At 48.6% G+C, this 23,991-nt stretch overlaps 1 protein-coding gene and 1 long non-coding RNA gene across 8 annotated transcripts in view; one reads left to right on the top strand and one right to left on the bottom strand.

Annotated features, from left to right (window-relative positions):
* Positions 1-1,789: 1,789 nt before the first annotated feature.
* PIP4K2A (phosphatidylinositol-5-phosphate 4-kinase type 2 alpha) overlaps positions 1,790-23,991 on the bottom strand; it is a 194,312-nt gene continuing 172,110 nt past the window's right edge. For all 6 annotated transcript variants that reach the window (XM_045060992.1, XM_045060993.1, XM_045060995.1 and 3 more), the window contains 4 exons: positions 18,042-18,155; positions 8,817-9,060; positions 6,636-6,739; positions 1,790-4,035 (listed from right to left, as the gene is read on the bottom strand). In XM_045060992.1, coding sequence (XP_044916927.1) covers positions 3,955-4,035; positions 6,636-6,739; positions 8,817-9,060; positions 18,042-18,155 — 543 coding nt within the window. In that variant the 3' untranslated portion in view covers positions 1,790-3,954. The remainder of the gene's footprint in view (positions 4,036-6,635; positions 6,740-8,816; positions 9,061-18,041; positions 18,156-23,991) is intronic.
* Positions 3,148-13,432, top strand: LOC111561290. 2 transcript variants are annotated; one of them, XR_002743676.2, is made up of 4 exons: positions 3,148-3,259; positions 4,404-4,501; positions 4,965-10,856; positions 12,650-13,432. It is a non-coding gene; the product is annotated as an uncharacterized LOC111561290 (long non-coding RNA). The 2 variants fall into 2 exon arrangements; XR_006600344.1 differs by lacking the exon at positions 12,650-13,432 and having other exon boundaries at positions 4,965-5,095; positions 9,829-10,412.

Raw genomic sequence — 23,991 nt, forward strand, 5'->3', positions numbered from 1 at the left:
AGCGTTTAAGAGTGAGAGAAAATTCCAGACTCTGGCATGTAAGCGCCCTTTGGCAGGATTTTCACAGCGTCACAAACAGGACTAAGACAAGCTTCTGGAGGGCATTCGGTTTAGATGAAAAGCCACCCCTTCCGAAAGAAGGAACTTTCAGTAACGGTTCTTGGTAACTTATCAACTCTCCTTTTCCAGAGACACTTTCCTGGTCTTCGGGGCCACTTTGCCACCAGTGCCTCTTTGATGTGCCAGCCGTTTAAAGGCGGCAGTTCAGTTAGTCTGGGAGAAGGGGACTGAGCGAAGGCTGCTGTGCACGTAACTCCTGTGCCTGGGAATTCAAAGGGCACAGCAAGTCTCCGCCCTTTAGGGAGAGCGACTTTTATATTTTTAACATCGCGGCCTCCAGATAATGTGGCTGGAGCTGAATAAAATGCTGTTTAAGAAGATGGGGAGGGAGGAAGAGATGGAAAGTGGTATTTTGAGACCTGGAAGAAGGCTTTTTATGTGCAGTATATACCGTGACCCCTGACTTTGTGCCAATTAAACATTCCGTGTACAGTGACGGCTGGGGGCTTTCGGAGCACCGATGTTAAGAACTCCCGGGTGTAACTCCATGTTTCAACCTCTTGGCCTTGCTTCCTCTTCACTATATCACTTCGTTATATACATTTATACATTGTATACGTTACCAGCTCAGCATCCACAACCCCTGGTCTCTTGCACTTAACCCTTAATCACTTATTTCCAGAAGTGTCGTGTTAAGGATTAATGCTTCATACCAACTTTTGCCCTTCTGTGAATCTGCAGTAACCAGTTTTCTAGGACCAGTGTGAATCCAATCCAGAACATTAAATCATTGCTCTTTGCACAAGAAAACCCACAGAGCTTATGGGAATACTGGGACTAAGGGGCACAGCACCCCAAAACTTCATCACTGATATGGTCTAAAATAAAAAGAGGAACCTAATAAAAATAGCAGTAGTTCTAAGCGTTGCTAAGTGGCCAGGAAATGGACAAATAACACAATAAATGTGGCAGGTTATCGTGAAGAGGACCTGAAGGGTGCCTGTGGTAGGAAACACTGGAAGGGGCTGCGTCTCTGGGACTGTTGTGAAGTAGAGCAAGGAGTGATTTGAAGTCAGACGTGAGGTTGTAACCCCAGGTAGAGCCCAGGGTGACTGCCCACATGGGGAGAAACCGAGGGAGTTGGCGATGTTTGAGGGGTGCATGGCTTGCGTATTCCTGTGTGGCACCGTTCGGCCAGGTGCAGTTTTCTGTGTCCACCTCGTGTTTCTCGTGGACTCAAGTGCACACGACTAAATGGGAAAAGTACATCATGCCCGATCCTTCCCTCACGTATCAGTCGCGTTAGAACAAATACGCATTTTCAAAACGAGTGCTGTAGCCAAACGGACTGTGTTTGCTAACCTGGCCCCGATGACGGTGGAATGCTCTGAGAGAGCCTTCCGTCCGCCGGCGGTGGCCCAATAAGAGTTTCAAAAAATGCTGACATAGAACTGTGGTTGGTAAAAATGGAAAAGAAAATGATATTTATAGGGTATTCACTGAAGAGATTTCTTTTCTCTGTTCATCTTACAGCAAGTCCATTTTGGTGTGGAAGTTTCCATTGTTTACTAATTAATTCACAGGTTGAAGGCAAAGCTCTAGGTAGTGAAGAGATTCGGTTTTACTTGTACTTCTTCAAGGTGCAGCTAAAGGTACTCTTAGTACCGAGTCTTTAAATTTATTTGCATTAGAGAGAAACCCAGTGGAGACAGAGGAACGAGGGATCCACTTTGTGAGTCATCAAAGTGCTTTATTTCGTAAAGCCTGGCTCATGACTGGAGTGTATTGTTAGCACTAGGAGATACAAGGCAAACTTCCTCACTCTGTCCAAATAGTTTATCGACAGAAATGAATGACAGAGACTGTTACAGACAAAAAGAAAGCATTTTGTAAACTTCTAAAAGCATACACACACTGGCCACAAAGGAAATAGTTACTCAAATAATGTATGGGTACCTTATCTTTACTTCAGGGTCTCACCTCTGTAGTCTTGGGCCAAAGAAACCACAGTATAACTTCAGAATACTCGAACTGACTTGATTCCAGAATGAACGGGGGGGGGGGGGGGGGGGGGGCAAACCAGTCTTGATTAATTCAAATGGGTAAAATGCGGATTCGGACAACCATGTCGTGGTGGTGACACCATCTACCGTGGAGGACGAACCCGGGGGAAGTCCATAATGGTACGGTGGTGTTGCTGGCCTCCGAAGGTCCTGACTTGCCATCAGCACGTGTTTTCTGAAGTAAACCCACACACACTGGGCGCAGTTGCAGCCCTGATAAGCCCTGAAGTAAAGTCACTGGAAGAGGCAGTATGGCAGGGGGTATTTGTGAGTTGTAAGTAATCACTGGAGGGTGGATTTTTTTTTTTTCTTTTCTGAAACTGCCTACAAAAATCATCTCATGTTTTAAACAAAGAATTTCAAAGGCACAGCTTTAGCACAGTGTATAAGTTGATAACCTACTCTAAGCAAGTCTAATATTTTAGCTTGACGCCTTTCAGAAAATGCCAGAAAGTTGGTAAATACATGATCGATGTTGAAAATTTATAAACTGATTAAAACACAATCAGCACAGTTTAGGGCAATGAACTTACATAACCAGATTTGGGTTAAACATTAAAAAAAAAAATCGGGTTGATAAATGTACATCTGGAGGAAACAAAACCACCTTTTACTTTCATTGTAGAAGACTGCCTACCGTGTACTTTGAATAAAACACTCACCCAAAAACATGACTGCAGGGTACATTTCAGAATAGGACAAACATTATTTCACCTACACTGTAAAATGACTTTACATGTAAACTTCAAAAATCACATGCTGTACATTAAATTTTTAGATTCAAAAATATCCCTGTTTTCCTAATAATGTAAACAGTAAAATTGAGGGTTTCAGTTAAAGGGATAATTCATAACAAAATACCACTGTTTACACAATGGTCAAACATAAACATCTTCTAATTTAGATCTGCCATCCATCGTTAACAGGAGAGTTCAAATGCTTTGCTCACCTTCCCACAGTAGGAGATGTAGATACCATTGCCCGAAACTATGCACTTTTCAGGTAAGCTTTATTTTTATTTTGTAGCATAAATTCCTATATTGCAACATAAGAGTCTAACAGTGAAGAAGCTCCCGGCAAGAAAAGAGAAGTAAGCAGTTTTCCTGGACATACTTACTGAGGTGAAAAATGTACAGGTAAGAGTCACTAGGGGCATCAGCTTCTTGCTGGAGGAGGGGCATTTGTTCCCGGACCCCGGGGGCCCCCCTGGACACCGTGTGGAGGCGGAACCCTGAAGCAGGGCACGCCCCCGCCTGGTGCCAGGGACCTGGGGCACAGCTGTTAAGGAGCGTCAGCGTGCGTGGTAGAAATGTAACATTCGCAGTAAGTTTTCTCTTTTAATCACCATCATTATTATCATCATTATTATTATCTTCATTATTATTATGAATACTGTCACATCTTTCAACTCCAAAAAATAAACTGATCCACAGTTTATCGTGTGATGCCAACGTGGTTGGTCTGACATGCATTTCCTTCATCCCCTCCCCCCGCATGTGCTCATTCATTCATTCATTCGTCCACAGCTGGAATCAGAGGGTTGTTGCCCAAACACACCCTGACTGAAGCTGATCAGTTTTCATTAATTAATTAATTTTAAGACACGCACGCGCGCACACACGCGCACACACACACACACGTGTCAGAAATAGCTAGAACGATGCTGGGAAATATCAGGTAGCTGTTAAAGCGAGTAGCCTCCAAATCAGTCATCTTGGCCCGAAGATGTAAACGAGGAGGTGTGCTTCACTGAGTTTGGTTTTCATTTTTCTTACGCCGAAGCCACCTCTGTCCTTCCCATGCTCATGTCCGTCCAAGGTCATGTGGGAGGTTACGTCAAGATGTGGCCAATAAAGTCCAAAAAGCGCTTTGAATACTGTTCTGGGTTCACGGTCGAGATCTCTGCACCAGCCTAGTCAGATGGAAAGGAGAGGAATATCGATATAATCACTACTCAGTAGGTAGAGCATTTTTTTCAATTGCAGCTAAACATAAAGCTAATAATAATAATAATAATCTGTGCCCCGTTCTTAAAACAGAATCAGAATTCTATCTTGGATATTGCATCTGAATATCTGAATGGTCCAGGTTCTTAGGATCTGTGTGAAAACGAGGCAGAGAGGCTGAACCACGGATGCTGTTATCACACATACTGTGACTGTAGCAACTGAAAAAAACACCTTGAACTAGCCACGTCTGGGATGTTCCTTTCAAACAGTGGACTCCGTGTGGCCTACATTCGGAAGCCATGTAATCAATGTTTGTTTTTCGGGAGAACAGATTGGAGATACCTTGAGAATGACACAGACGGCAACATTCGGCTGAAGGGGAATTCCACCGACAATGACCTAGGATTGCGTTTCTCTCCCAGGACCCGGGTAAGTGGCTGAGTGCGCAAAAGAGAGGGGTGACGGCAGCAGCAGGGTCCGTGTCAGCTGGCACCGTAACCAGGTGGGACGTGAGGCTGCTGATCGCACCTCCCCCAGCAGGGCACAGCAGTGCCATTGTTCCCCTTCACAGTGACCCGCCCAGAGCAAGGAAGCAGGGGCCCCTCGAGGGGGCTCAGTGGGGGACTTCCTATTACCAGAGGCGATGCTGGCGACCAGACTCGAGGTCTGGAGTTACCAGCCAGTTTCCTGAGCTGCAAAGGGCAAGACCAGTTTTACTAAGTCACCAGGTGCTATTTTTAGACACCCATAGTCACTGGGGAACCTGTAATTTCCATGCCTGGCCTGGGCCACTGGGATCTCCACGGACGAGTCCGGGCCTCGAAGGCAGAGAATAGTTCCCAGCAGCTCAGCACGGCATTCCTTTGCTAAGAGTAATGTCTTGCTCCTGCAGATGCAAACTGTAACACAGTTTCAGGCCATGTGGTGTATGACGGAGCTGGGCTGGTGTCTTCCAGTGGAGACTCGAGTGGAGCCACGTTTGCCACGGCAAATTTCCAGTTTCACATGGCGTGTGATGTTACGGTGAGAATGGGGAAAGAGGGGAACGAACACGGAGCACCTCCCCGGCGCTCGGCCTGGTCGCCTCACGTCTCCTCCACAAGACCCCTTCAGCAAGGCAGTGGGGCTCCCTTCTTAGTGAGGGGACCTGAAGCTCTCGAGGTTACACGGCCGGGAAAGCTGAAATCGGGGTTCTGAGCCAGTTCTGTCTCTGTAGTATGCCCGTGGTTCGCCATCAGAGGTGAGCATCAGAATGACTACAGAGCCGTTGAGGGACCTCCCCCAGCTTCTGGGCCCAGACTCAGAATCGGGGAAGGGGACGGTGCGTCCGGCACGCACACACTTCACAAATGCCATGCGGGAGGCTGCGATGCCAGCAGGTGAGAGCCGCCGGGTGCCCTCCTCTCTCACCGACGCAGGAGTTCCGGCACTTTCACTGGGCCGGGGGAGGTCTTGGTCATCATGCTTTGCACACGGTTGGAATACCGTAAGTAGTAGCTGATGGTGCAACTGGAATGTTACTTTGGCAAACAGAATATGGTTTTGGGCTGGTTCCCTTGCTGGGAGGGCAGCCTAGCCTGATTGTAAGATACAGAAAAAGAGCCTTTAATAGAGGCTGATGTTTGGGGTATCCTGGCTGGTTGTACACACTATTGCTCCTTCCAGTGTGAACAAGCCAAGACACAAGTCTGTCTCTATGGGATGGGGGTCTGTAGCTTTTTTAGCAACACCTGGAAAGCCAAAGTGAATCTCTACGATACAAGCATAATGGATACTCACCACCTGGGAGGTTCAGCCAGGCAGGTGGGATTTGCTGGTAGGGCATGGGGCCGGGACTGGCACAGAGCAAGGGGCTGGGCTAGGGCCTGGGGAGCAGTCCCATTTCTACCACTTTCTAGTGCCGTGACCCTGACAAGTTACCATTTACGCTTTCTTCCTCAGTTTCTTCAACTGATAAACAGGGATACAGGCTTGTCATGGGGATTCAGTAAGTCAACATATGCCTAGAATAGTGATAATTTAGAGCAAGAACAGTAAAGGTGAGGAATTTATGTTATTAAACTTTGATCTTGCACCCAGACGTTTTCTGTGATAAAAAATACACAATTCACTGTGCAAAAAGAAAGATAATACTGCATATCTGGGAAGTGTCTGAAGCATAGAATAGTGCTTCAGTTCTGAACATTTTACAGCTTTGAGAATTCGTGTTAAAACACTTAGTTATCTTCACTTTGTCTTTGAAGCATTTTTCAAACGAAAACGAATTTGCACAATATTCTAGAGATGCACGTGTGTGCTAATACCCCAGTGTGGAAAAAGACGACTGGCCGCTGAGTTGAAGTGACCTGCCCCAAGCGTAGGGAGTCGTGGTGGGAGCTGGTATCAGCTGTTGGCATTTGCCGGCTCCAAATCTCGCACTCGGAACATGACCCCCCAAGGTAACAAGAACCCCTGAGGGACTCTGGACAGCTCAGTGGGAGGGAGGCAACCACAGCTGGTCCCCGCACTCCAGACTGCAGCAAGGGCCCAAGAGCAGAGAAGGAAACAAAGTGGAGGTACTTACGCCATGTTTAACGGTTTTTGCAGCGTGGGCAGCTTTCTTTTTTGCATCATAATGAGTCAAAATGTCAATAATTGCCATAAAGTACACCTCTTTCCTGGGCGAGTCTGTAAAGGGATGAGAGAGAGCAGTGATTGTGGGACAAATGACGCCACCTGGAGAGGCACGTCCTGGGGGTGAGGGACTCGGGACAGAACAGGGTTTGGAGGAGTCTGAAAACTAAGGCCATGTCCATGTAAGTTCAAACACATTCTAAAAAAAAAACTTTTACTCCCTCCTCCATGTTTTATGGAGTAGAGAGATGGGCAGACTGGGTGAGGGGACTGGGAGAGACCGGCTTCCGGTTATGGGAGGAACAAGTCACGGAGCAGAAAGGCACAGCGTAGGGAACACAGCAATGACTCGGCACCAGGGCTGAGAGGTGGGCAGGTGCGGGCACGGCAGAATCACTGTGTTGTCCACCGGAAGTTAACGTTAACACTGTGTATCAGCTATCCCCAAACACAAAAAAAGTTAACTGATAAATAAAATCGTAATTTGGAAAAAGCATCCACGTAACTCCTGCATGTCCCAGTTAAACAGCTTAACTTTCCCCAATTCTCTCTCAATTCAAAAAGTAAAAAAGTATCACCCTAGGATGTTACCAGTAGAGGTCCAAGGCGGAGATGGTTTTTAATTTTTGTCAATCTGCATTTTCTTTAACGATTATGGATTGCTTTGGTGTAAAGAGAGATGCTCATACAACAGGTAGACGGAATTACGTTCCTTACTCCTAGTCGACCGTTAACTACAGGCGCACCTTGCTTTACGGCGCTTTGCACAGGCTGCATTTTCCAGAGATTGAAGGTTTATGGCAACCCTGTGTCAGGCAAGTCTGTTGGCACCATTTTCCCAATGGCATTTGCTCACTTTGTGTCTCCGTCACATTCTGGTAATCCTAGCAATAGTTTAAACTTTTTCATTACTGTATTTGCATGGTGATCTGTGATCAGTGATCACAACTCACTGAAAGCTCAGATGATGGTTAGTATTAGTATATTTTAGCAATATTTTTAAAATAAGATACGTACATTGTTTTTTAAAGATATAATGCTATCGCACACTTAAGAGACTATACAGCAGTGTAAACATAACTTCTATATGTACCAGCAAACCAGAACATTCATCTGACTCACGTGGTGGTGGTGGTCTAGAACTGACCCTGCAACACCTCTGAGGTGTGCCTGTCCTTACAACCGTTCATAATTCTGAGTCTAGCATCAGAACTGCAGAAAGGCATTTATCATCTCTAAGATCCGTCTTCCACGTATTTCCACAAATAGGCTGTTTTAATTATAAACAATAAGGAAAGTACATTTGACTACATCTCATTTTCTGCACTGAAGAAAATTTTGGGGAGCAAAATAACTCAAGCTCACTTGGCTGATATGCCACATCTTTTTTTTTTTCTTAAACAATGATGAACCACAATTTTTATTACTCAAAAAATAAGAGGCCTGTTTTTTATCCTACCTCCAAATCATCTTGGTTTTCTCATGTCTCAGTAGCTAAGGTAGAAGGTGATATTCCTTCAAATATCCAGTCACCCAGATTTGGAGGATTAAGATTGGGCTCACTTAGACAAGAGGGCCACAGAGACCCCTTAATGGGCGGCCAGGGGGCACAGCAGAGGACAGACAGACACAAAAGCAGACCAGACGCCCTCATCCCACGCCCTGGGCCAGCTTGGGGCCGGGGCGGTAGCGAGGAGACGCCGGCCCTCCAGGGCGTCCGCATGAGCCTCCCTCCCGCGTGAGGCACACTAGGGACCTCGTGTGTGCCTAGCTCAGGATGGATTCCTGACATTTCGGATCCACGTAAGAGGTGGCGAAGAATAAAAATTCCAAAAACATTTCTTCTATATGTTATCTGTCCGCACCTAAGTGTGGGTACGTGGGTGTTACATAGTTTGTGGCTTCACTCCATTCCAACATCACAAAATTCAAGGGCCCGATCACATCCCGTTTCAAAACCAGAGGTGAGTTACCCTTAACATGCTCGTGTCCCTGAGTCAGCTACTGAGGCTCTGGAGAATAAGCCTTGGAGGGCAGCAGACTTTTAACCGGGATTATGATTACTGGTGGGAAACGATGCAAAAATCAAATCACTTCATAGATAAAAAGAGGTGGTAAGAGCTCAGCTTACTTTCATGGCATTTAATCCCATAAACGTCGATGTTTGGGTCAAACTCCCCCGGGGCCAAAGGCGGTGAGCTGTTGAGCGTGTTTCCAGGACTGTCCGGAGGGGTTCCCACGGGGTGGGTGCCGTCGCTCTCCCCCTCCTCTTCCCCGTCGTTCTCCTCACACTCCACCTCCTCCTGCTCGGCTCGCTCCACATCATGGATTCCCACCAGCAGGCTGTAGTCCATGAGCTTCAACTGGGCAAGAAACTGAGGGTGGGAGGCGGCAGGTCAGTCAGGCCTTCAAACCCCAGACCTGGAGAAAACAAGCTCAGGAAAAGGCACACGGGGGAAGGCTGGGAGCCAGGGGGCGGCAGAAACGAGAAGAGGGTCTCCCCGAGGGGCGGCCAGCCAGGAGCCTCCTTTGTGATGCTCTCCCAGCCCCGCGGAAGCTTCGCGGGCCGAAAACGGAGCCCCACACCCCGGGCCGGCCCGGCGCTAGTGGTATTTTCCCTGAGACGCCAAGCTGGATGCCGAGAGGCGGGCACACATCCATGGAGGCTGGATTACCCCAGAGAGCACAGCACATGGCCGGCAAGGAGGGAAGAGAGCTGCTCTCCCAACAACTAAGACCGGCCGAGGGGAAAGACCAGGGGCCTCCCAAGTGGCTGCCAGCAGTGTCTTGTGAAAGCACTTGGAAATTCAGCACACTGGGCTGAGGACGTGAGTACGCTGTCCGTCCCCACGAAGTAAAAGCCCAAATGTCCCAACCGACCAGCAAACGCCCGTGTCAGTGCTCGGATGAGTAACACAGTCCTGTCCTGCTCAGGTTTCCTTCTGGAAGCGGGGAGACCGGAGGAGCTGAGGGCGTGGTCCACTTCGCACGAGGCAGCGCAGGCCCAGGACCCCCGTCCCCGCTCGTCCCGTTCCAGCCGCGGGTAGAACGGAATGTGGGCCGACACCTGGCTCCGAGGGTCAGCCTGCCTCTCCTACTCCTCTCTGGACTTTTCTCACGCCATTTTTCTTTTCTCTTCTTAGGAGCCGCACCCAGACACGTGTTCTAATCGCTGCATTAAAGCGTGGCTAAGAACTGAGGGCAAAACGTGCCGGCCCATCTGCTGGCTAAAACCCCACAGCTCCCCGGTCCCCACCCAGCTGGCTCCGCACAGGGTCCGGTTCTGCTCCCACCCCGTGCCCATGGCCCAAGAAGACGCAGGACCCCGACTCTCGGAGGGCCTGATGCCACCCTCGTTCGGTGACGCAGAGCAGCCAGCTGGCCTCCGGCCATCCCGGCAAAGTTAGGACATGAACTTCCTTACACAAAGGGCAAGCATGTGAAATGACCGGTCTTGGAGTTCTGGCCGAAAATGAGTGAAACGAAATCCATTTGTGGAGACCTGCAGGAACCCCCCCCCCCCGGCCCCCCAGCCTATAGAGAAGCAGCTCGGTGTCTGAGCTGAAGACCAGGAGGGGACCTCGCACGCCAGCTGTGCCCAGAGGCCTTCCGTTCCTCACCAGCCCAGGCCTCCTCCTGCTCTCCTCTTTCTTAGTTCCCATTTCCATGTCTTCCCACCACGAATCCCCTGGGGCCAGGCTGACTCTTCCTCATTGAAGCTCAGGGGGAAAAAAAAAAAAATCACACAAATCCTCGTTCAGGCATGTAAGCAAGGTAGGAGAACCCTAGGTGCCAACCCTTTGCCAAAAGAGTACTCAGTAGCCAACAGGGACACAAAAAGATGCTCCACATCACTCATCGTCAGGGAAATGCAAATCAAAACCGCAATGAGGCGGTCACACCTGTCAGAATGGCGGGTGTCCAAAAGACGAGATAACAGGTGTTGGCCAGGACGTGGAGAAAAGAGAGGCTTGTGCACTGTCGGCGGGGACGTAAATCGGTGCGGCCAGCATGGAAAACGGTATGAAAATTCCTCAAGGAATTAAAAACAGAACTACCCTACGATCCAGCAATCCCAGTTCCGGGTGCATATCCACAGGAAACAAAACCATTATCTCGAAGATCTATCTGTACTCCCATGTCCGCCGCAGCATTATTCATAATGGCCAAGGTATGGAAATGACCTAAGTGTCAGTGGATAACTGGATAGAGAAAATGGGGTATATGTACACTGAGGAATGTTGTTTCATCTTAAAAAAGAAAGAAAAATTCTGTCACTGTGAACCTGCTGGGCGTTACGCTAAGCGAACTAAGCCAGACAGGAAAAGACAAATACTGTGTGGTATCACTTATGTGTGTGTGTATGTTGGGGGGGGGGGGGGTTGAACTCATAGAATCAATAGAAAAGCGGTTGCCAGGAGCCGGTGGGGGGTGGTGTGGAAGAACTAAGGAGAGCTGGTAAAAGGGTACAAACCTACAGCTATCAGATGTGTAAGGTCTGAGGATCTAACGCACAACGTGTTGGTAACACCGTGTCGCGTATAACTGAAAATCGCTAAGAGGGTAGGACTTAAACGTTCTCACCAGAAGAACAAAAAAAGGTAAGTATCTGAGGTAATGGCTGTGTTCCTAACTTGATGGGGGAATCCTCTGACAATGGATACATACAGCAAATCACCACCGTCAACACTTTAAATGTCTTATAATAGTATTTGTAAGTAAGTGTTACTTATTCCAGTTACAAACAAAACAAAACAAAACAAAACAAAAAACCCCAAAACCACAAAACAGTAACAAAACACAGTGCTGGTTCTCATGCCTTGAAATCAATTTTCTGAGCCCGAGAGAGAGAGGAAGCTCCTGTTCCTCCCATGGTCTTCCCCAAACTCCCCCTTTCAAGTAAATCACAGAACCACCTTTCTGGGCCCACCTCGCTCAGCTAGACTTTGTCTGGCGGGCAAAGACTGCTCATCGTGCCGTGGCCCCTGGCAGGTGCTGGGCTTTGGGGGGGCCAGGAACTCACGTGGGCAACCGTCCCTCTCTCGAGTGAATGACAACGCGGGTAGAAGACCCGTGAATCTTCTACCGACGCGGCCAGCCGCCCAGCCGTGTAGCCAGATCTGCGTTACTTGGTCCGCTCCCCACGGACCTGCATCTCCATGGATGCGGAAGAGAACCAGGTGCTGTGGGGACAGAGACAGCTGGCCTCCAGGGACTCAAAGCCAAGAAGTCGTGAATTCAGGATCCGCGTTCAAAGCTCGTTCTTTACGCTGCGCTACGCTGCGCTACGCTGCTTCTGGAAACTGCAGTAAGGCAGCTCTTCCCAAGTCGTGTTCTTTGCAACACTAGTACGGAAAAGAGGAGTTCAATCAAATGGTTCCTGAGGAGGAGGGCCTCCCCGAGTTGCCAAGCACAGGGAGTCTCCGCGAGGGGTAGGTGCCGGCGGCACGCCTCACAGCGGCTTCATCTCGGAACCCGCTTCACCCCCCTTCGGAGCACCCCGTGGAAACAAAAGACGTCTGGCAAACACTGAGGCCGAAACACCCAGTCATGCTCTCTGACCCCGCCCCGGGTGTGGCGGGCAGGATGCTCCCCAGTGGCCACGGGGCCGCAGGAGGCTGTGGCGCGGGCGGAGCTCAGCCTCTGGGCTCCTGGACATCAGGGTCCCTGCGTCTCTGTCTCCTGGCCCCTCCCACGCGGGGCACGGTGCTTGCAGAACACGCGGCACGCTGGCAGACACCGGGTTCCCGGCTGGCAACATCTCCCCAGAGAGCCCACGTGTTGGGGGGGGGGGGCACGGGTGGGGGAGCGGGCTGCTCGACCGGGCCACAGGCCCCCTTCTTTCCACCCCCGCTCCTCCCGGATCCTTGGAAGGTCCCTGAGAAGCGGTAAGGGTCCCAGTCCTCTGGGAAGGGAGGATCTTTTCAAAATGTGAGTTTGATCTTAACTCCACCCCTGCTCTAGGCCTTGCAGTGGGTGCCTGTTCCTCGCGGGGCAGAAGCAAACTCGAACACGGCCCAGCGGACCCGGATGGTTGGCCCCATTACCTCTTTGGCTGCCTTGAAGCCTGTTCCAGCCCACCTTCTGGCCCTCTCACCTGCACCACTTGACCTTCAGATCACAACTGCAGGGACGCTTGCTTCTGGAAGCCTTTCCCGATTCTTGCCTGGGCCACGCCCCCAAAGCACGGGCGTGGAGGGACTCGCACACTTTTCCCTAATGACACTTGGCTTGGCTGCACGTTTACCTTGTTAGATTATTTGGGGAAGCTTCTGTCTTCCCTGAACACGGCAGCCCCGGGAGGGCAGGGGCTCTGGCTGTTTCTGCCCTCACCGTATTCCCGGTGGTGAGGTGTCAGTATTTACTGGACAAGTGAATGAGATGCCTGCTGCCTCTTCCCCAGTCCCCTTGAACTCACCCTAATTTCCCTAACCCCTTTCTCGAAGAAACAACCACCCAGGGCAAGTAAAAACATAGAACAAAGCAACAAAGAAACCTTTGAGACTGTAAGAGGAAGCACCTCTACTGGGAGCAAAGCAAGAGCATTTACCACGTATCTTTGCCAGAATGGAACCTCGCTGTCATGTAAGTCTACTGTTTGGCCTTCAGAAGGCTGGTTTTCAAACACCCTTGCAGGTGTGCCTGATTACAAAAGTAAGGGGCTGCCCGTAATGAACTTGCAAAGGTCAGCCGGGAAGGGAGGATGACCACGGCTGGGCCGCTGCACTCAGTGGAGTCCCTCCCCCCCCCCCCCCCCCCCCATATCTGCGATGCTCACGATGCCAGGCCCTTTCCTGGGCCTTAGCTCTGCAGTCAGACTAGTGCCCAGGCTCCCTTTTTCAGTAAGGAAACATCTGTATCCAAAATACAAAACTGAAACCATCAGTGAAACCTAATATGCATCTCTAGGTAAGAAGCTGCTCTCCGGGCTCCTGGGCGGCTCAGTTAGTTAAGCGTCTAACTTTGGCTCAGGTCGTGATCTCAGAGTTTGTGGGTTTGAGCCCTGCATCGGATCTCTGCTGTCGATGCAGGGCCCGCTTTGGATCCTCTGTCTCCCTCTCTCTCTGCTCCTCCCCCACTCTCTCTCTCAAAAATAAATAAATACTAAAAAAAAAATTAAAAAATAATAAGAGTATAGGTCTGGGAGTCCGATGGGAAATGAAACCTTATTTCTCTCAGTAGCTCTGTGACTTGACAAGGCGTCCACCTCCCCGAGCCTCAGTTATTCTAGCTGTACAATGGGATAATCCCGGGCCTCGCTCGCAACAATGGAGGCTGTTACTGTGATGGCCCGTGTCGCTGTTATTCTGGTAGAAGGCTTTTTTCCAACAAGTCCGCACTTTAAACACGGGGACAGGTTCAAGTTAGGTGGGCCAAGAGGAGAAGCGTGGAGAACCCCACTAGCTCTTGTCTCCATAAAGTTCATTTTCCATCTCTTCTGAAGTAGAGGGGAATGTGGCAATAAACTCGAGATGCTCGGTAGAGAAAATTCCCGCCGGGTGTCGCAAAACTGCCGTGGCCTGGAAGATTCCACGTGGCTGGGGAGGGGTTAAAGGTTCCACTGCTGGGGTTTGCCTCCAGCTGACATTAAGGAACTTAATACACATCTGTTCTGGTTTCTCTTCATCCCTTTAAGCTTCTGACTCAAATTTATTGATTTTTTTTTTAAGTACGTAAGATTTCGAAGCATGACGATGTTTAAATCTTCATAATCTTCAGGCCCCTCGCCTTTCCTCCTTTTCCAACTTGTTAATAATTATCTGCCAGACCTTTGGGCTTCTTTTCCCCTCAGAAGATCCCACCTAATCTGATTCTTTCATGATTAATCCCTCTTTATGCCAAACCTCTGAGCTAGTGTCTTCTTCAAGATCTTTAACGAGTCCTGTCACAAACCCTTCTAGAAAACGACGCGGTCAGGGAGCCATTAATAAGCGCTCTTTCGCAACGTTTAAACTCACTTTATTTATTAACACATTCGCTCTACTGAATTACCACCTCCTAACACATCTGCAATGCAGAATTAAAATTCCAACCAGCACTATTTAACAGTTCTCTTGTATCACTCGTTAAAAGTTGTAATAATCCTCCTTTGGGTCATTTATCGGGAAACAAAATCTTAACTGCGATCTCACAGACGTTTCTCACTTGCGTTTCGTATCAGAGCAGTTTAGGAGCGCGGCCTCTGACAGCCTCAAATTCCAAATTAGTCTCTGGGCTCGGTTTTCCCATCCACAGACTGGGTAACAACAGCACTCATCCCCAGGAGTTTCGAATGAAAGAGACGATGTCCGCATGGGAAGGGGTCAGGCTCTACGCGTGGCTCCGTCGACACTGGTGGCCCACCATCCCCCGCCGGCCTCCCCCGACTCCCACCCACCTCCAAGGCTGCGGGCCCAGAGACCCCACAGCTGAGATGCCCCGTGGTGGGGGTGCTCCCGGACACCACGGGGATCCCGGCGTGAGCCAGTGAGAGGAGCTACGGGTGTCAGTTCTCTGCAGTCACCATGGGCGCCGACCACGCGCAGGCCAGAAGGCAAAAGTGATTGCCCCTCTCCATACAGCACCTCCTTTTGCAGAAAAGGGCTCACCAATATGGAGTTATGTGCGGAGCTTTCTTTGCAGAGTATATGAACAGAACAGGATTTTGGGGGCAGGGAAACAAAACAGAACAACCAGAACAGCTAGAGTCTCAGGACATTCTCTCCTTTCTGCTACAAAAACAGGTTACTGGGGCACCTGGGTGGCTCACTTGGTTAAGCCTCGGACTTCGGCTCGGGTCACGATCTAACGGTTCGTGAGTCTGAGCCCCACATGGCGCTCTGTGCTGTCGGCGTGGAGCCCACTTGGGACCCTCAGTCTCCCTCTCTCTCTGCCCCTCCCCTGCTTGCGCTCTCTCTTAAAAATAACCATTTAAAAAACAACATAAAAAAGATTACTTATTGAGGTGTAATAAGTTCACCTTTTAAGTCTTAAGTAAAAAAAACAAAAAGTACCACCAACCCCCCATCCCCTCCAAAAAAACTAACAGGCCAGTCAGCTAACTTAGAAAGCAGAGTGCTACAAAAATGAAACTAGATTAAACTCTAGTTTCCTTTACCAAGATCAGATGTCAAGCTACCTCACCATAATTACCCGTTTAAAAACGTAATGATGCTTCTGCATGAATTTCAAAACTAAAGATACTTGTATCAGCCACTGAGAATTTTTTTTTAAGGAAAGAATGCTTTATGCCCTGCTTCCATTTCAACAGAACAGCTAAGTGCGAGAGCCACGTATGGGATTAAACTCTCCAAATCCTCTAATCAACGACATTATTAGAGACAACAAAAGGGCTAAGAGGATCCTTATGTAATTCAGCTGTAAATTTGAACTGCTTCAGTTACGTTATTTCTGGAGTCTAAATATCCTAGTGGTACACAGCCAACAGAAAAAAGGATGAAAACATTTTTTCTTGGCAGATCGTGCACAACCCCTAAAGCATATTTACCATAATTGCTCAAGCCATATTATTCTCAGGATCAAAGAGTCACTGGTTAATGAATAAAAAGCTGAAACTGAGAAGGTCTTCCTCGAGTACTTAGTTATCAGTTAGATCAGGCTGACACCCAAGTAAGGGAAATATTTAATGTTTAATATGTATTATAATAACCACTGACAACAATGGAAAAATAAACTTATTAATGAAAGACTGGAGAAAAATGTTTTCTGCTTTTTTTCTACTTCTATTTTTTTTCATGTTTATTTATATTTGAGAGGGAGACAGTGTGCAAGCAGGGGAGGGGCACAGAGAGAGGAGGAGACACAGAATCCGAAGCAGGCTCCAGGCTCCGAGCTGTCAGCACAGAGCCTGACGCAGGGCTCGAACTCACGAACTGTGAGATCATGACCTGAGCCGAAGTCGCTCAACTGACTGAGCCACCCAGGATCCCCTCCACTTCTCTTTCTCAGGAGACAGTTGTATCCTTCACAAATAAACAATATTTAGGTTCTAACTGAAGTATATACATGAGCTAGGTTAAAAAAAAAAAAAAGGTAAACGTTTTTAATGAGAATAAATTCATGACCTGAAAATCATTATGAACTCCTTCAATCGGTCTGGGTATCTTACAATGAAAGAGATGTTAGAACAGTGAAAAGAATATTGTAAAAACTGCTCAGCCCTCGCGGGGGATACAGTCTAATGCACACTCATCCTTTGGCTCAAGCCATTTTAATTGTTTTTGTTTGATGACATGAAAAGAACTTTCCACAAAGCCTCTAAGTAGTAGAGCTGCATTGCTGTGTGGGGGACTGGATTTTAAAAGTAAAAAAACAGAGGCGCCTGGGTGGCTCTGTCGGTTGAGTGTCCTACCTTGGCTCAAGTCGTGATCTCACCGTCCGTGAGTTTAAGCCCCACATCGGGCTCTGTGCCGACAGCTCAGAGCCTGGAGCCTGCTTTGGATTCTGTGTCTCCCTCTCTCTCTCTGCCCCTCCCCTGTTCACACTCTTCTCTCTCCTTCTCTCTGTCTCTCTCTCAAAAATAAGTATTAAAAAAATAAAGAAATAAAAGTAAAAAAAATAAAAAGTATACCACGTTCACGCATACGTACGAACAAAAGTTAACAGCTCAGCAAAACTTAGTTCAGTAACTGTCTAAATCAGAATTCTCTTTGCACTGTCTTACAAACCTAACAAATTTCAAGAAAATAACTTCTCCCGGCTTGATTTCTAAAAGATGCATAACAGGAAGTCCAACGGGAGAGCAGGAAAAGTACATTTCTCATTCTTAACCAGAATAACAGTGAAAGAAAGAAAACTTCATTACGGACGAAAAGCCCATTTTCACACAGTATTTGATGTGTCACAACCCCCCCCCCCCCATGCCACTAATATCAGGAGCCACCTTTGCTCCGTTCCCACGACGTGTAAGGCTCAGTGGGGCTACTTTCACAGAGACTGCTGGAAATGTTCAAGCATCAGGTGACCGGGAACGTGTTCACGGACACCGAGATGCGGTTCCTGAACGTCTGCGTTTGAAATGCTCTGCTGCGTCACGGGACACCACGGTTCCGCGGAACCCTCACTGTGGGGGCCGCGGGCAGTCGGCGCGAGCGGGCTTCCACTGAACAGACCCTCCTGCCAACTAGAAGGTGGGAACCCGAGCGGGGCGATGCCCGGCAGAGGCCTTCGGGCGCTCTCTTCGGTTTGTGGTCCGGCGCCCTTTTCTAAACCAGACCACGCGTGAGATACACCTGCTTGCACCTGGCTTTGATCGCGTACAACAGGCATTTTGGCCTCGGTTGCAGAAGCTTCAGAAGCCAACCCAGACGGTGGACGTTTCTACAACGGGGCCGTCCTTTATACTGATTTTTCTTACCTCGACATCCTTTTTCAGTTTTTCCAGGAAGGCCTTTTTGTTGTTGTCGTCAATATAAATCTTCTGGCCCTCGTTAATGAAGTCATTATCCTTTAAGGTCGGTAGCTCTTTGGCCTAAAGCAAATGACAAAAAGAATGAAAGAAGCTTGAATAAAATAAAATTAAAAAAGACAAAACACGTCTGTCTTCCAGTCCCCGGAGGATAAGTTTCCACCCCCAGAAACAGTCCCTCCCCCTCGTTCACTGTGGGAGTCTTTTGCCCAAGGCAACAACATGCGAAGTGGCTTGAATACCGCAAGGGGGCACCAGTGAGCTACGGCCGCTGGAAGCATTCCCACCAGGAGTGGAGGGTCACACACACTCCATATTATGAAGTTTAGTAACAGATTTCATGGTTTTCGTGGGCATGAACCTGACTGCTTTCCTGGATTCACTTTCTTACAAGAGGTCTTCTAAGTATAGAATTTGTATTCTTGGAATTCTTTGTCAGGAACCTTCAATTTTCTTACTGGTACAACCCAACTCCACGCCCCCGACACTTTTTGGGTAGCCTTTGCCGGGTTCATGTTACAAATAACACGTTATCTGGCCTCAGAAAAGCACCATCCAGAATCATATCTAATTTCTCAGTCAGGGAGATCATGCAGCCAGAGGTTAGCCACCTGTCCTTCTAAGCCTCCCTGGTCACCACCCCGCCAAGAAAATTCTGTTTGCAGTTGGGCAATGCCGAAGGAAAATGTCTTCTTTTAATACAAAACATACTAAGATGAGAAGTTCTGTCCTTTACAAATAAACAAGAGGGTGGTGGGCTGGCGATTAAACGGAACTTACGCTGACCCGATCAACGCAAAGTAACGGGGGGGACGACCGAAACACGGGTCACAAGCAGAACAAAACTAGCTTATGCTGCAGGATAATATGGGCATTTAATTTTAAACTCGTGTGGATTATTCTATTTAACTTCGTGCAACCTGCATTTTGGGAGAGTTCAAGAGCAATCAAAACCCCTCCCCGCTCCCGTCAGCAACTCATAGCTTATTTCTTCCACTTGAAAGGAATCCAATATAAGATACTGTCTTTCTTACCATATTAATGAATGTCTGAATGGCTCTCTTTTCCATAAGTGTGAGCTAAATGAAAAAAAAAATAATCCAAGGAAAGAATGTATTCTCTTTCTTGTTCCCCACACTGCCCTACCCCGCTATTCAGAGTGATAAAAGAAAACCCATTGCACACATCTGTGGAACCAGTTTTCTTTTTCTTTTTCAAAAATGTTTACTTTTGAGAGAGAGAGAGCACGCGCGAGCAGGGGAGGGGCAGAGAGGGAGGAGGACAGAAGATCCGAAGCAGCCGGACATGGGGCTCGAACCCACGAACTGTGAGATCGTGACCTGAGCTGAAGTCAGACATTGAACTGACTGGGCCACCCAGGCGCCCCTGCAGAACCATTTCTCAAATGCCTGAAACTGCTCACTTTTCCTTCTATGTAAACTGCTCACATCTGTCTGTACATATACATCTATGCACATATATTACACAATTCCAAATCTGTAGCTTTGCTACTCGTTTTTAACTTCGCCAAAATTTGAAGCTTTGCAATTTTTGATAAGACTACTGCCAGAATAGCTATTTCTACAATGCAGGTATAGCAGAGATCAGAGATCCAAACATTTGACACTTTAAATAATCGTATTCCTGGGGCACCTGGGTGGCTCAGTTGGTTGAGCGTCCCACTTCGGCTCAGGTCATGATCTCACGGTTCACGGGTTCAAGCCTCGCTTCGGGCTCTGTGCTCACAGCTCCGAGCCTGGAGCCTGCTTCAGATTCTGTGTCTCTCTCTGTCCCTCCCCTGCTCATGCTCTGTCACTCTCTCTCTCTCTCAAAAAAGAAATAAACATTAAGAAAAATTTTTTTTTAAATAAGGCAGCATGAGTATGCAAAATGGACAGATGAATAACAGCATTCTTGGGGGACACTGATCTACTTTCAAATACTTTTATGCGGAGTCAGAGTTTTGAGGAAATAAAAACACAATGCCGCTGTTCCCAAAAGCGGCCTGGTAGATGAACTCCCTAAATTTGTCATTAATAACTTGAAAATAATGTCATAAACGTGACACGAAAAACCCTAAATGTGAAGACAGCGCATTAACGTGAAATGTTGGGGTCAACCGCACTGAGCCCTCAGTTCTTCCATCGGAATCACAAACGTAACAAAGTTTCAGAGAATGAAATGCAAGGACCTGAAGTTGAACGGACCCAGGGTTTCTCACTGCCCCAAACCCGGAACCGGAGGCGCCCCTGGAGAAAGGGCTGAAGCCAGGTCTCCACCCAGGAACGGAGATGGAGGGGACTCTCCAAGGGGACGACGTGGGCGTCTGTGTGTGGGGGTGGGGGGGGGGGTGGGGGGGCGGGGGGCAGCGTTAAGGATTAAGGTATCTGCCTCAACTCGCTTCGTATGTGTAAGAGAAGACGGGCACAGGGATTTCTGTCTCTGTGGGAGCAAAAGTGAAACCTGAAACCAGCGATGTCGGAGCCCGGCCGAGGCAGTAAATGACACGCTGGATAGGCGTTTATAATTCCAGGCACATCAATGAAGGTGAATGCCGTTTCAGGTTTACCCCAGCAGGGTTACTTCATGTGACAGGGAAAACTTAATCCTACCTCGTAAAACTCCGGGCACCCTGTACTCCATTACTAAGCTCGCTTGTGAATTTCACAGGCACTAGGGACGTATTTAGATTGGATCAAGTTTTCAAAAGGGCAACCAGATTGGTTAAAAGACTTAAGGGCTTATCGAAAGTCTCAAGAGGCAAAGGCAGATCCTTAGCGGGGCAGCTGCTGGAGGAACCCAACACTGGTCTACGCGTACCCCACCCCCAAGTGCCTGTGGTGGGGCAAGAGCGTGGGAGCACCAGGATGTCGGGGACGGTCCGGATCCTGGCTCCACCCCCTTACTTGCCAGGGCCCAGGCCAGGTTTCTGGAACCCTCCAGGCTGTTGCCTTATGGGCAGCCCGGGGGAAACACCACCAGCACCAGCAGCCATAGGTACGGTGCTAATAAGCATTTCATGGGCCTCAGTTCATTCAAGTGCATCATCTCCCTGGTTCTGCACAACAATCTTAACTATTTCTCTCAAATTCATACCGACAAGGAAACTGAGTTTAGAAGAGATTATGCAACTTTAAAAAAATTTTAATTTTTTTTTTTTTTAAAGTTTATTCATTTTTCAGAGAGCATGAGCCGGGGAGGGGCAGCGAGAGAGGGAGACACAGAATCCGAAGCAGGCTCCAGGCTCCCAGCTGTCAGCACAGAGCCCGATGCGGGGCTTGAACCCACGAACTGTGAGATCATGACCTGAGCCGAAGTCGGATGCTTTAACCCACTGCACCACCCAGGCGCCCCTAAAATAATTTCTTTTAAAAAAATTTAAAAAAAGGACAAAGATAAAGTCCCCTGACAATGATTCATGCTCGAGCAAACCTTACTGCTTAGCTTTAAAACAAAAATTTTTTTAAAAATTTAATTCCAGTAAAGTGCTATATTAGTTTCAGGTACGCAATATAGTGATGTGACAATTCCATCACTCAGCGCTCATCACAGTAAATGTGCTCTTAACCCCCATCACCCCCCACCTCCCCTCTGGCAATCATCGGTTTGTTCTCTATAGTTAAGAATCTGTTTTTGGGGGGGTGCCTGGGTGGCTCAGTCGGTTAAGCGTCAGACTTCAGCTCAGGTCATGATCTCACGGTTCGTGGGTTCGAGCCCCGCATCGGGGTCTGTGCTGACCACTCAGAGCCTGGAGCCCGTTTCAGATTCTGTGTTCTCCCTCTCTCTCTCTGACCCTCCCCCACTTGCACACGCTCTCTCAAAAATAAACGTTAAAAATAATTTGTTTTTTGGTTTTTCTTTTTTCTTCTTATTACTTAGCTGGTAGAACAATTTCAATACATCCCTCTGATAATGAGAGGCATTTATATTTAAGACACATTTTTTTAAAGTGAAGAAAACCACTAAGCGATGAAGTAATGAACTTAATAAACTCGCGGTGTTCACGGCCCACAGAGGTGAGGTCCACAGAGCAGCACAGAAGCCACTGTGGGCAGCAATGCAGTCTACCCTTTGCTTCGCAACCGGATTATCTGCACTTAGGAGACCTTTGAAAGCCTCGAAGTCCCCGGCCTGGTTCTTTAATGGGTGTCTTTCATACCCTTTCCAGGTCAATGCAGAACCAGCCAGAGGGCGGAGGAAACCACCAGAGCTAAAGCTATCAGCTCAGAATCGCTTCTTCACTGCACTCCCAAGGCTGGCTCCCAGCCAGCGGTCAGCAACCTTTCTGGACTAGGTTAGGTCTTTATTTATTCCCTCTGAACCAAGTTCTCCTGGCCAGTTCCGTGTAGATTGGGAGCCCCCAAGTGTAACGAGGGAACTGTAGTACGACACTGGCCGGGAGGCGAGGCCCAGAAAGATCTACCACATGGCCCTCCCCCGGTCTGCCCTGGGCTGGGACTCCCGCCAGGAGCTGCTCCCAGGCCCCAGCCAGCCGAGGGAGGCTGCCTCCAACCCAGCTCAGCACAGAGTCCGGCATGGCCCCAGTTTAACGAGGCAAGGCGACTCTCCCTTTTGCAGAAGAGGATTCTACTGGGGTGGGCTAGCCCCGAAATGGCATTCACCCCCACTACTGTGGCCTGGAAACGCGCAAAGACAGCCAAAGGTGTCAGCGGAGAGACACTGTCCCCTTGGCGACCGGCCTACCCTGCTTCCATGGTTGGGACAAAATTAGCAGGACGAATGTCCCTCCCACTTTCTTGCCGGGCCATTCATGCCAGACGGCGGGCCCGTCCGGCACGGCCCGGGTTTCTACACGGGCCCCGGACTGAAGCTCGAGGTTATGAGCACAAACTGGGTCCCGGCTGCCGGGGGTTACATCTCACCTGCTCCAATTATCAGCTGTGTGACTTTGAGCAAGTTACTTAACCTCCCTGTGACTTGGCTTCCTCTCTCTAAACGGGGATCGGCAAGAACCCCGGCGCTGTTGTGACGATTCTGTGAGTTCGGACACGTCAAAAGTTGGGGCGTCCGGGTGGCTCAGTCGGTCAGGCGTCCGACTTCGGCTCAGGTCACGATCTCACAGTTCGTGAGTTCGAGCCCTGCGTCAGGCTCTGTGCTGACCGCTCAGAGCCTGGAGCCTGTTTCAGATTCTGTGTCTCCCTCTCTCTTTGACCCTCCCCCATTCATGCTCTGTCTCTGTCTCAAAAATAAATAAACGTTAAAAAAAAAAAAAAAAGCTTAGGGTCGGGCTTGCCACGTGGGGGGTTATATACAAACATCGTCAGCGTTCTTTGCTGGGCACGCTCTCAAGCATGGCTTGCATAGGCAGAGACAAACTCATTGCCCATAAGGCCGGAGCAAGGTTTTCAAAACGTTTGGTGTAGGTAACATTGTCATACTGGCTCTGATGTTCTGAACAGCTGCTTAATGTGTCTCTTTCCAAGTCTTTACTCCTCATCAGTAAGCAACATGCTATGTAACAACGTTGGTCATGGCCCAAACGGTTTATGTGTAACTAAACACAAACGAACATGGCCGTGAGAGTCAGGACGTACACGCGACTGTAGTCGGAACCTGAAGGTCACCAACACGTGGATATTTTAAATGTATAGATGCCTCCGAATAGAATTACTTATTATTCCCTAGGGTTCCGTAAAAGATATAAATGATCTCTAAGGACAGATTTGGCCAGGGCTTTGAGATTAAAAAAAGGGAAACATCTGCAGACCTAACCACCACCAAATTTGGAACTCTCAGTTTTAGAAATGAGAGTGAGCCTCTGTCGCCAGCTCAGCAGACAATGACCCAGGAGCGAAGGCGGTGGCCAGAGAGAAATTACGGATCCCCGGGGGGCAGAGGAGGCAAGGGTAGAAGGCATGGAGGGAAGGAGATCAAAACA

Source organism: Felis catus, chromosome B4, assembly GCF_018350175.1.
Source record: "Felis catus isolate Fca126 chromosome B4, F.catus_Fca126_mat1.0, whole genome shotgun sequence".
Classification (NCBI taxonomy): domain Eukaryota; kingdom Metazoa; phylum Chordata; class Mammalia; order Carnivora; family Felidae; genus Felis; species Felis catus.